General features: G+C 39.2%; 1 protein-coding gene across 2 annotated transcripts in view; it reads left to right on the top strand.

The window, feature by feature from the left end:
• Positions 1-7,093, top strand: part of EXD1 (exonuclease 3'-5' domain containing 1) — a 29,703-nt gene extending 22,610 nt beyond the window's left edge. The window contains exons 8-12 of one of the 2 annotated variants that reach the window (XM_072428394.1): positions 18-98; positions 884-1,027; positions 3,802-3,993; positions 5,977-6,052; positions 6,503-6,624. In XM_072428394.1, coding sequence (XP_072284495.1) covers positions 18-98; positions 884-1,027; positions 3,802-3,993; positions 5,977-6,033 — 474 coding nt within the window. In that variant the 3' untranslated portion in view covers positions 6,034-6,052; positions 6,503-6,624. Of the gene's footprint in view, positions 1-17; positions 99-883; positions 1,028-3,801; positions 3,994-5,976; positions 6,053-6,502 lie in introns of both variants that reach the window. The other variant, XM_072428393.1, reaches the window with a different exon arrangement.
• Positions 7,094-12,010: the final 4,917 nt, after the last annotated feature.

Genomic DNA, 12,010 nt, shown 5'->3' with positions numbered 1-12,010 from the left:
TTTTTTTTATTTGTTAGGTCACCCACGACTGTCGTTGCCTAGGAGATATTTTGTCCCACCAATATGGTGTGCTTTTGAATAATGTTTTTGATACACAGGTATGTCAGCAAATAAATATTTTTAAATGTGGTAGCATAATTAATATTAACTTTTATTTATATACCAATGATATATTAAGCAGTACTTTATAAAGTCCATAGTCATGTTACTAATTGTCCCTCAAGGGGGCTCACAATCTTTTGTCCCTGCAATAGTCCCAATGTTAATAGCACAGCCTAAGGCCAATTTGGGGGAAGACCATTACCTAAATGCATTTTTTTTTGAAATGTAGGAGGAACCAGGGTGCTCAGAGGAAGCCATATGCAAACACAGGGAGAACATGCAATCTCCATGCAGAAAATGTCCTGGCCTAGTGCTACAAAGGCCAGAGTGCTAACCTCTGGGCCACTGTGGAGCAATTTATTGCCCTCCAGAGTCAAGATTAGGTAAAGATTTACTACAGATGGATAGAATATTGTCACAATATACACAAGTAGTGAGTCAGTCTGCATCATGGTAATTTCCTCATTTTGTTGCATTTGAGGGGTTTGGACCTTGAGTCACCCCACTTTTGCCCTTCTTGTGAAATACTTCCACCTTCCTTTCCAAATATCCCACCCTATATTATTTTATTGTCAAATGCTGCTTTTGCCATTCCAACTAATACATTTACATTAAAATTCATAAAAAATTATTCACATTAACATCTGCCTCTTCCTATTTCGGAATTATTTATCCTTTAGAATTTGTGTAGTGGTTTTTTAACATTAAAAGTTGTTTGTATTATATTGTGTTCAGTCCTGTACATCATATCACCATCATTTTTTGGTGTTCTTAAAAACAGGTGGGTGATGTGTACTTGTTTTCCATGGAGACTGGTGGCTTTCTTCCTCATCGAACATCTACTGTGAAGGAATGTTTGACTCGATATCTAAATATGCCGTCTACACAAGTACATTTCTTGAACGTCAAACAAACATTGATGGAGGTTTGTGTATTTTCAGAAATCAACTGCTTTCTATACTATCAAAAACTGTTATAGGCATGCTGTTGGAATTAACTGATTTTCTGTATACAGTCAAATTAAAGGAATTACTATCTAGTAAGCAAAAGCTTTGATGGGCTTTGATCTAGGTTCTTTATGTAATACAGTTGCAATGATATCACTGGGGAACAATTTTGACATTTTTTTGTTGACTTTAATTTTCTAGCTTATTTACACTAAAATAGGTATGCTGAGTCTGAAAGTGCAGTTAGTTTTTTTTCATTTCAGGTTTTTTCTCTACCGCTTATATTAATGCGATTACTGTAGCGTGGATTTGTATAGGCTATTCATTTACACGTAGTTCAGTTTGGTCAGAGGTTGTGCACTTCTCTACGTAGTGAATAAGCAAAACTTTTCTACTTAAACACGTATTTCCTTTCTTTCAGATCATGTCTGGCTCTGCTGTTTCTCGTCGTAAGTGCCTAAACAACCCTGATTCATTTTGTTATGTGGCAGTTTCACCATCCTCAGTCAAAAGGCGAACATCAGCACGTTTGTAGAGCAAGCTTGTTTGGCATATTTCAAAGTTAAACTTGGTGATCAAAATAACTCTTGGGCCCCTTATAAGGTGTGCAATTAGTGTGTCGAGGGTTTACAATTGTGGACAAAGGGAACACGTGATAAGATGCCGTTTGGTATACCTATGGTTTGTCGAGAGCCAGGAGATCGTTTCAGTGACTGTTACTTTTGTATAGTGAAAACCTCAGGATATAACAGGAAAAATAAATGTAACAGAGTATCCTAGTCTACCATCGGCTATACGCCCAGTGGCTCATTCCCAAATCCCAGTGCCGGTTTTAGCACATTTTTTTCGTAGTTTTGGACTATCGAAGAAGGCTTCAGAACTCCTAGCATCAAGACTGCGTGAGAAAAACTTACTAGAAAAAGGAACAAAGGTATCGTACTTTCGAACCAGAGAAATTGCATTTCTGCAGTACTTTAGAACTGACAGTGGTTTTGTCTATTGCCATAACATATCTGGTTTAATGGAGGAATTGGGAATTCAAATCTCTAACTCACTGGGCACTATTCATTGATAGCTCAAAGCGGGACTTAAAGTGTGTACTTCGTCACAATGGCAATATGTTTGGGTCAGTCCCAATTGGTCATTCAGTTTCTCTTTGTGAAGACTATGCAGACATAAAGAGAGTCATTGAATTGTTGCAATATCACCAACACAATTGGGTCATCTGTGTTGACCTTAAAATGGTATGCTTCCTTCTTTGTCAGCAACGCGGATACACCAAGAATCCCTGTTATCTGTGCATGTGTGCAGAGCTCGTGAGAGGCATTGGGTGGAAAGGAAGTGGCCACCAAGATCTGCCCTAAAACCAGGTGATCCAAACATTCCACTTGAGCCGCTTGTTTATAGAAAAATTAATATATTCCTGTCTCTGCACATGAAACTGGGGCTGTTGAAGCAGTTGGTTGAAGCTTTGCCAACTGAAGGAGACTGTTTCAAGTACCTCATTCTGGCATTTCCTAGCCTGTCATTTGAAAAAATAAAGGCCGGTGTGTTTAATGGTCTACAGATTCGGCAACTCATGAAAGATGAACATTTCATCAGGACAATGTCAGAAGTCAAAAAGAATGCTTGGTTATCATTCAAACCCATTGTCAAGGACTTTCTTGGAAGCGAGAGCTACAAAATGCTTGGTTGCAAAACGAGCATCAAGGTGCATTTTCTGCATAGCCATCTACTCTAACTTCCCGGAAAACCTTGGCGCAGTCAGTGATGAGCAAGGTTAACGATTCCACCAAGATTTGAAGGTCATGGAAAGACAGTAAGTATCAGGGTAGATGGTATGTACGTATGATGGCTGACTATTGTTGGAGCATCCGGCAGTATTGTCCTAACACTGAACACTCCAGGAAAAGCTATAAGTGTAAATTGTTACCTTAACCACTTACCTAATAAATTTTCAAATGTTTTACTGTAAAAAAAAAAAGTTACAATAAATCCTTTGTATGAACAAAAGAAATGTAAATAAACAGTACATTCAAGTTATTTCATTATTTTTTCATTGTATTTAAAATTTGTATGTTTGACAAAAATAGAGGGTACCCTGTAGCATAAAAACTGGATGTGATAGCAAAAAACTGGGGTCATTTCTGGATTCACCACCCAAAAAGTAAAAAAAAAAAAAAAAAAGTGTAAGAGCTAACTTAATAAAATAAATGTGTTCCCCAGTGTATTCTTAAAGCTGCGTACACACTTCCAATTTTTATCGTTGGAAATGAACGACCGATTGGCCAAAAATCGTTCGTAAAAAAAGTAACCAACGACGCCGACGAACGAGGATAGTCGTTGGAAATGAACGACCGGAGCGGCGGATCGGATTGGATGACGATCGTTGACCATCTATCGTGTGTACGGTCGTTCAGTGATCGTCCATGGTCTGAGCATGCGCGATGAACGAACGTTCGCTCACTTCCTGTGGTGCACGTCACTTCCTGTATCGTTCAAACGATCGCATCTATCGTGTGTACAATATCTTTGAACGATCGTGTCGTTATCTGTATGTACAGGATCGGTGCCATTCGATCGTTCGCAGATATCGTGCAGGATTGTTCGTCGTTCGTTTACCAACGATAAAAATTGGAAGTGTGTACGCAGCTTTACTCTAGTCTATGTTCCTACATTCTTTTTGTTACTTGGATGATGTAAGGATGTTTGTAAATAATTGTAACCTTTTTCCTATTTTATTCCTATGTAGCAAAATCCCAATATCTGTTCTGACCGTCCATTGTCTGCTAGTTTGCTGAAAGTGTTGGCTCTGGAAGTATCGCACCTCCTAGATTTGCGTCAAGCTATGTTGGATGGCATGCTCGCTGATTTTACACTGTTGGTTGACAGCTATCTTAATGCTCCTCGCCTAGCAAAAGCAGATGCTTTAGCTGTGACTGAGGTTGGTCAAACATTTTATAAGAATACATACATGTTATTTCTAATGTTTCAAAGTAGAAAAATGTTCATCTACTAATGGCTTTAAATATATCTACCTCCTGTATATTATCTTATACCATGTGGTAGCCTCCTGGGTGGTTCATTTCTGTCCGGATTTATATGTATAAAAGCGGTACATTGTTTTTCATGAAAATGTATTTTACATTGTAGGCCTGTATTTCTTAGGCATAACTCACTGAAATATTTCCAATATTTATTAAATGTAATAAATTTAATAATAAACGTTAAATAAAAAAAAGCCCACAAAAATTTGTTAAAACAAGGGCACATAAATACATAAAAAAATGCTGAAACCTGTAATATAACTGTACAGTAGCATATATAATGAAATGATTACTTTGTATTGGATTCAATACAGTTTTTTGTATTGAATCCAATGCAAAATAATTTGAAATTTCTACCACGCTCTGGCACGCACCAATGCCACCAGGAACTCCCGGGGGACAGATCGGAGGAAGAGGACGGGCAGGACATTGGAAGATGCAGATGGAACTAGGTACGTCTTTATTTTTTATGTTTTAGCTACCCCAGGTGTGGCTCGGGTTACCGCTTTCAGTAATTTTTTTTTTTTTTTTTTTTTTTTTATCCTTCTGTCAGGGTTTTTTCTATGGATAGGATGTAAAGCTTTATTGGTCATTTGTGTCAAGAAAGACCAGGTAAATTGGAAAGAAAAGCTTTCTGTGTGACAGAAACTGAAAATATATCAGTATCATTTTAAACTCCTCTTATGCGACGGGCAGGACATTGGAAGATGCAGATGGAACTAGGTACGTCTTTATTTTTTATGTTTTAGCTACCCCAGGTGTGGCTCGGGTTACCGCTTTCACAATTTTTTTTTTTTTTTTTTTTTTTTTTTTTTTTACCCCTCACTCAGGGTTACTGCTCAGGATAGGAGGTTAATGTTTAATGTCCCTTTGTGTCAAGAAAGACCAGGTAAATTGGAAAGAAAAGCTTTCTGTGTGACAGAAACTGAAAATATATCAGTATCATTTTAAACTCCTCTTATGCATCTAATCTCTGTCTTTCACTGCCAGTTCTGATCTAGCACCTGTGTACACCCAATAACTAACCAGTGGAAGTTTTTTTGATTCAGCTATGGGCCTATAGCATAGATATTACCTTTGTCATGGCTCACCAGGTCATTTGCTATTTGTTAGCAAGTGTTTTTAATCCTGGACCAGATGCATTCCAAGTTTGATCACCCAGGTTCACTGATAAGTGTATCTTCTTCAGCCTTGGAGAGCTTTATTAAATCAGACTTATTGAGTTAAATAGGAGGGGAGGGTGACAGTGCAGAAGGGGTCTTTGTGTACATGTAATGGGTAGGGTTTTTTTCTACTGCCTATGCTGTTACTTCATGTCAAATTTTTTATTATTTTTGCACATACTGAATACAGGAACAAAGGCCAATACTTAACTGGGGAAAACTTTTGACTGACATAACGCTTGCACAAATGGAAACCATATTTCCTTCTTACTTCCTGTGTTACCAACCCTCCTAAGTTTGTTGTGTTTTTCTTTTACGTTCCCCCTCTTATCTTAATTGTATTGTATTTTAAGTTTATGACACAGCACACTGCCAGTAGCAGCTGCTCTAGCAGGAGCGGAGTCTTTTCTTTGAATCTTCTGCATGGTAACGTGCTGTGCCAATTGGTTCACGACACCCTTCAGGAGCCTGACTTGTTCTTGTAAATCTTCCATGGGAATGGGCAGTTTTATTTTGGCCTGTTGTAATGTTCAGCACTCACCACACGCCAGGGTTTAAAGCTCAACTCTGGAATTTAGAAGGTTTAGTAAGCATTTACCTCTGCCTTTTATCAAACCCCTGCTACCAAGTTTCAGCTGTACTTCCTCCCCACCCCTTGTTTATTCTGAAAATGCACAATGCATCATCATTTACAGGTTGACAATTTTGCATTGCCAGGTGCAGAACTATGATACAAGTGTCTATCATACAGCACTGATGCCAATGGGATGCTGAAAGTAAAGGAAGTGGAATGGTATGGTGCCCAGGAGTTGGGCTTTTGGGCACACTGCTTCTCTGCTTGAGATTACGGTGTCTTGTATCCTTTTAATGCAATAATAAAGATATTCATGAAATATGTTTCAGAAAGAAAGTGCATACATAATCTAGTGTACATAAAGAAACGGTTAGAAATACATTCCTATTGCTGAACATCTGAAAATGCCAGGCCTAGCCTGACTTTTTTACTTACATATAACAAATATGCAGAATGTACTGATATGCATACTTGTTATATAGGATTACAGGTTTAGTTCTAAACAAAGCCAGACATAAATATGACATCTGGGTAACTAGAAGTTTCAGGAGAATAATTTAGGTCAACATTTTTTTTCTGTACATGTATATTTTTTTTCTTTGTGTAGCCATTTTGTCTTGTGTTTTATACAATAACATTTTTAAAAAATAATGTTTTTATTCTTTACAGAACCTATGCACTGAGCTTCCCAAAGAACTTCAGCAGTTTTGTGTCCTACAGCAAAAGAGAAGAGAAAAGGCTTTAAAAGAATATGATATAACCAGCCATGGATTCCTTGTGAGATCAGAGAAAACAAAGCCATGATCTCTAAATGAGTAATTTCTAAAAAAGATTGGCACTGGGAGACACATTGGAACTTAGACACTTTCTCCTCTTTGTTTGGTGAACCACAGAACAATAGAATAGATTTGGTTCTTTCATATATCAGCTTACTGGTAGGGTTTATAACAAATAATTCACATTTGAAAGAAAGAGAACTACTCTAATGATGTTACAGTTGTATGTCCGCTTATGTACTGCAGAAAGTTTTGGCTAGAGTTTTTGTTTGTTTTTTTAGTACATTTATATTTGGGGAAAATAAGCACGGAACAAAGTGCCTCTACTCTATTTTGGGTTTCAGCATAGTCTGTTAAAATGTATCATTTAAAAATTATAGCTACTTTGTTTTTTTTTTTTTAATACAACTTTCAAATATTGGGCATTTTGTACAATACTATACATTTGTGTGTTCCATTTCCAAATAAATTGCTAATGTAGTTATTTTCTCTGTCCATTTTACCCTTTTTATCTAGAAAATTATAAAAAGTAGATTTTTTTTTTTTTTTGGGTGTACAGAAGACACTACTTGCACCCTGACTATAGACCAGTGTTACAAACCATAGGGTAAATAGAGCAGTTGGAAAGTCCATTGTAGAAACCATAATAATGGATTGTTGTATTGGCCTACTTAGTCTCCTTCAACATATTAGTATTTCAGCACACCAAAGAGAATACATTTCTATACATACATACAATACAATTCTGGTAAATTAATTGGAGGACCTCTACCCTGTCAAGAGTGTAACATGCCTGTAAGGATTAACTGGTGGGCTGACTGGCAATGATTTATATAAATATATATATAATTAGTGGTGAAACCCATGGCACGGGTGCCAAAGGGGACACTCTGAGCCCTCTCTGGGCACACGGCTGGCAGTCATCAGTTAACCTTCACAATACCAGGCTGTTGGGAGGAGAGGCAGCTAATGTGTATTGAAGCTGATGTGTCTTCAATAGAGTGCTGTACATACAGCACTGTTCTGCTGTATGGAGAGGGGAGGGGAAGAACGACAGAGCGGCACCCTGTCAGGTACACAGTATACTGTGCCCTCAAAGTGGCTACCAGTTGCGGAGCAATAATGTTCATTCCCCCTTCCCTTGCATTACGATCGTCCGTGAATCGGCCAAGATGGGCGCTGTACACACGCCAGATTCTCGTCCAGTATCGGCCCTGAGCCGATTATCGAACGAGAAGCATTGCTTTGAGTAGGGGGCGGGGGATCTTGTTTTGCTCTGTCCTCAGCCCAGGCACAGGAGTACCAGTCTGCTATACCCAGTCAGGACAAGGTGAACACACAGCTTGTGGTAGAAGGTAAGTGTCTGCTGAATGTATTGGGAACCCTGTAACTGTGTTGCTGTCTACAGTGCTTTAAAAAAAAGTTGTCTGCAATGTGCTGCATTGCTATGCATTTAGCATGTGTTTAGTAAAACTCCCTCTATTCCTGTAATGTGAGATTTAAATAATATTTATTATTAATTTTGCTGTCTGCATCCTAATAGGAAGATGCTGATCATTTTATGGCTTAGTGACTGAAATAAATGAAGGTGGTAATTGTGCCCTGTGGTGATGGCATCTAGCCTAGATACCTTTTAAGAGGGGATTGGAGACTTTTCCTCCAGAAATTTGCATCAGGAGTTACTAGCCCCGATAGGTGATAGATGTGCTATCTCCTTATTATAGATGTGGGCCACTGTGAGATACAGAATCTGGACTAAATGGGCCATTAGCCTGATCCAGCAGGCTCTTATCAGGTTATTAGTCTTATCAGGTTGGTGTTCATTGCTGGTGTCGAGTTATGGATTGGTTCATAGAAAGCGATTGCTGTACATTGCATGAATGATATCCACACTTAATCTGTTCTGTGCATCCAGTACACGAAAAGTTACACTGTCACTGCATAGCAGCAGGTTGCCTTTACATGAGACATCACATGACCCGTGTAATGCACAGTGTGCTGGGATAGATTGGTGTGCAGGGTTCAGCTCTCTATGGCCTGTGTGTGTGCTTTATGAGAGGACAGACATGGCACTCGTACTGGGATTGTCAGGGGGAACTTGGTATCGGCTGCTGTCCATAGGAACCAACCTGGGCTCTTGCTAATGGGAAAATGGGAGTTTGTATGAATGATTGAGGTCTGCATGCCACCTGTGTATGGGAAATGTGCGCTACACCTCCACTTCATCTTATTTATGCAAGTTCCCCAATAAGTAGGTCGAACAGTATGTACAGCGGAGGTGAATCAAAGGTAGGAAATGCACTCAGATGCCTTTTTCAGAGCAGGTGAAAAGCTGGTGGTCAGTGGAACATTGCCCCCTGCTGGATAGCAAATTCAAAAGGCTGAAAATCGCTGCCATGGATTCAGGGAATATCCATTTCTTTAGTGTTAACTAATAGTGTTAGCTATGTTTGGTATAGGTATAGATTTGTATTGGGCACTGCATTTTTTTTTTTTTAATTTTGTGTTTTTGTAGACTCTAAGTTTTGTACACCATCAAAAATTAGTACAGCAAAAACATAGTGAAAGATCATTCCAAGAGGCCTAGACCAGAGTCATTTGGAGTGATTAAACCCAATAGGAAAGTGTTATGTATTCTGTTTAATGACAGTGTTGTGTGTCACACATCCAGTGTCAGACCGCACTTTGACACCAACCACAAAAGTGTTGTCAAACTTGATGAAACTGAAAGAAAAGAGTTTATTGAAGGGAAATTGATGAAATATCATTCCCAGTATTTTATTTTTTGCAACTACCTTTCTAGAAAAAATCTTCTGAAAGCTCCCAGTTTTTAAATTTCACTGCATAGTAAAACATGCTAAGCCTCTCTCTGATGGGGATATTATAAAAATGGCTATGTTGTCTGGGAGTGATTCCCTTTTTCATGATTTCTCAAACAAAGAATACATTATTCAATGCATCTCTGAGATGCCACTTAGCAGAAATACTGTTAAAGATTCCAGCGCACGGCAAGTGATGTTAGTCAGCAGCTCACCACTGACCTACAAAAGGCAGTCTGTTACTCCACGTGCTTGGATGAAATCACAGATATAAATATTCATGCAAGGTTAGGAGTTATTTTGCATTATGGTGTTGGTGACATCATGAGAGAAGAGCTGGGGGAACTGGTGTCTGCCTGAAAGAAGACAAGGGATAGATATCTACAATGCTGTGATGGAGGCTTTTTTTGTCACAAGACATAAGACTAGAAAAAGTGGTTTCAATTACTAATGATGGGGCAACATCTGGTTTCTTACAGTTCTTTGGTAAAGAAACAAAACATCAAGTCATTGAGTTCCATTGTATTATACATCAAGAACCTCTTTGTGAGGAGGGGTGGTCATGCTATGGAGGCTTGAGCACATATCTTTCTGGAGCTCCAGATCTTCTAGGTCTCAGAAACACAGCAGCCCTAGGCAGTTTTTTGCCTCCACAGCGGAGGCTCTGGAGGCAGCATCCGAACCCAAGCTGGCGCTGCAGTGTGCTTCAGCACACACAGGACCTGAATAGGAGGATGATTTTCCCACCATAGCAGGGACCCCCTCAGTGCAACACAGCAGCCCAGACCTGTGCCCTCTTACTCCCATGCTCCTGCCTGCACCGGAGCCGACAGCTGCAGTCACAAGTAAGTGCCTGCTCCCATGTGCATCTGGAGACCATGCTGAGCCAGCTTCCTTCCAAGGAAAATTTAAATGCCTTGGCTAGATGAATAGAAAAGTACCTTAAGTGTGAGTTAAAGGGGCTACAACAGCAAATCTCCACAGTTGATACCAGAGTGCTTGTTTTGGAATCTAACTCATCTAATGTTGACGCTCGCCTGATGGCTTTAGAATCTGCCACTAGCACTATGAAGTCGCAACTTACCTCTTTGTATTTGCATACTGAGGATAATGAAAAAAGAAACAGCAGAAACAATATGAGGATCAGGGGTATATCAGAAGCTACTTCTAATACTGATTTGGGTACGACTGTCACTGCAATTTTGAATGGCTTTCTGAACCAGCCTGTAACATCCCATACTGAACTGAAGTACACAGGGCAAATGGCTCTTGCAATACTACCTCGGCTCTCTACCAAGGGATGTACTACGCTGAGTGCACTTCTATAATATAAAGGAGGAAGTTATGGGACAAGCTTATGGGACTTTGATGGGGTGTGAATTCAAATTTTGCCAGACCTATTCAGCCACACTCTTAAGAATGTGTTGAATGGTGCGACCCCTGCTGGATGCTATCTGTACAGTGCAGGCTTAATATAGATGGGGTTACCTATTTCACTTGGTCACTAGAAACAACTCCACCTTTGCTCTGCACAGGCACTCTTAGCTTCCAGCTCTGTTTGAATTTCTTCAAATAGCCCCTGTAGAAATTTCGGATTGGATGGAGATGCCACCTGATGCTCCATTCTCGTTGGCCAGGAGCTCAAGAATTCAGAACGTCCCACGTATGCGTCACTGCAATCGCAGTGGACCGTTGATTTGTTCTCCAGCAGGTCCGAGTGAGGACTGATCTTCACGACTAGTCCCAAGCACTGCCTGTTTCACTCTTCCTTATATAAACGATTGTGTCGTGAGATGTACACTTAGGTCCCTAAATATTTATACAGTGACAGCTTTTTTTCTAATTTTGGTTCTGTACATTACCACAATTTATTTTAAATGAAACAACTCAGATGTATATCTGCCTACCACAATGGACCATTTGCAGTTCTGTGAAATGTTCGGGTTCCCACTTCTGATATCTTTTCCAGGTTGTTTAAATTTGGTTTTGACCTGGTGGAGTAAGCCTCTCAGTAATGTTTTTTTTTCGTTTGATTTTCTTTTTGGCCCATAGGTGTACAGTTATAATGTAATACCGAATGATACCTGGAAGACATCGGACGGGGCCACGGACAGGTTCGATACTGATGCTAGCCTGCTTGGTTGGTCTCACTCGGTCACCGGGTTGTGTTTTTTCTTTTTATGAGAGGTGGACTGTATGTGTTCCTTGTTGAGTTCAAAGTGGTAATATACTCTCATATTATCGGGTGGTGTATGTGTGGGAAATGTTTTAACTGTACTTTGTGATAAGCTGTAGCGGGTTATTCTCTATATAAACAGCTATCATTCTCGCTGGTGGACATCAGCTCGTCTCTGTGGTGTACCACTTCCCCATTTAGGTCTGCTTTTTCGAAGAGTTTTTTATTTTTTTGGAGCACTTAGAATTAGTATTTTTAGGGATGTTCTCAAAAATTTACGGACTGTTTTTTTTTTTTTTAAATATGATTTATCCAAATTTTGTTTTTGTTTTTTTGTCCACAAAACAAAAATATTTTACATACATACACGAAACATCCATAAATAAATGTGAATATTCAAATATAA

The sequence above is a fragment of the Pyxicephalus adspersus genome, chromosome 12, assembly GCF_032062135.1.
Source record: "Pyxicephalus adspersus chromosome 12, UCB_Pads_2.0, whole genome shotgun sequence".
Taxonomy (NCBI): Eukaryota; Metazoa; Chordata; class Amphibia; order Anura; family Pyxicephalidae; genus Pyxicephalus; species Pyxicephalus adspersus.
The sequence above is the reverse complement of the archived record's forward strand: the minus strand, read 5'-3'. Positions and strand labels throughout refer to the sequence as shown.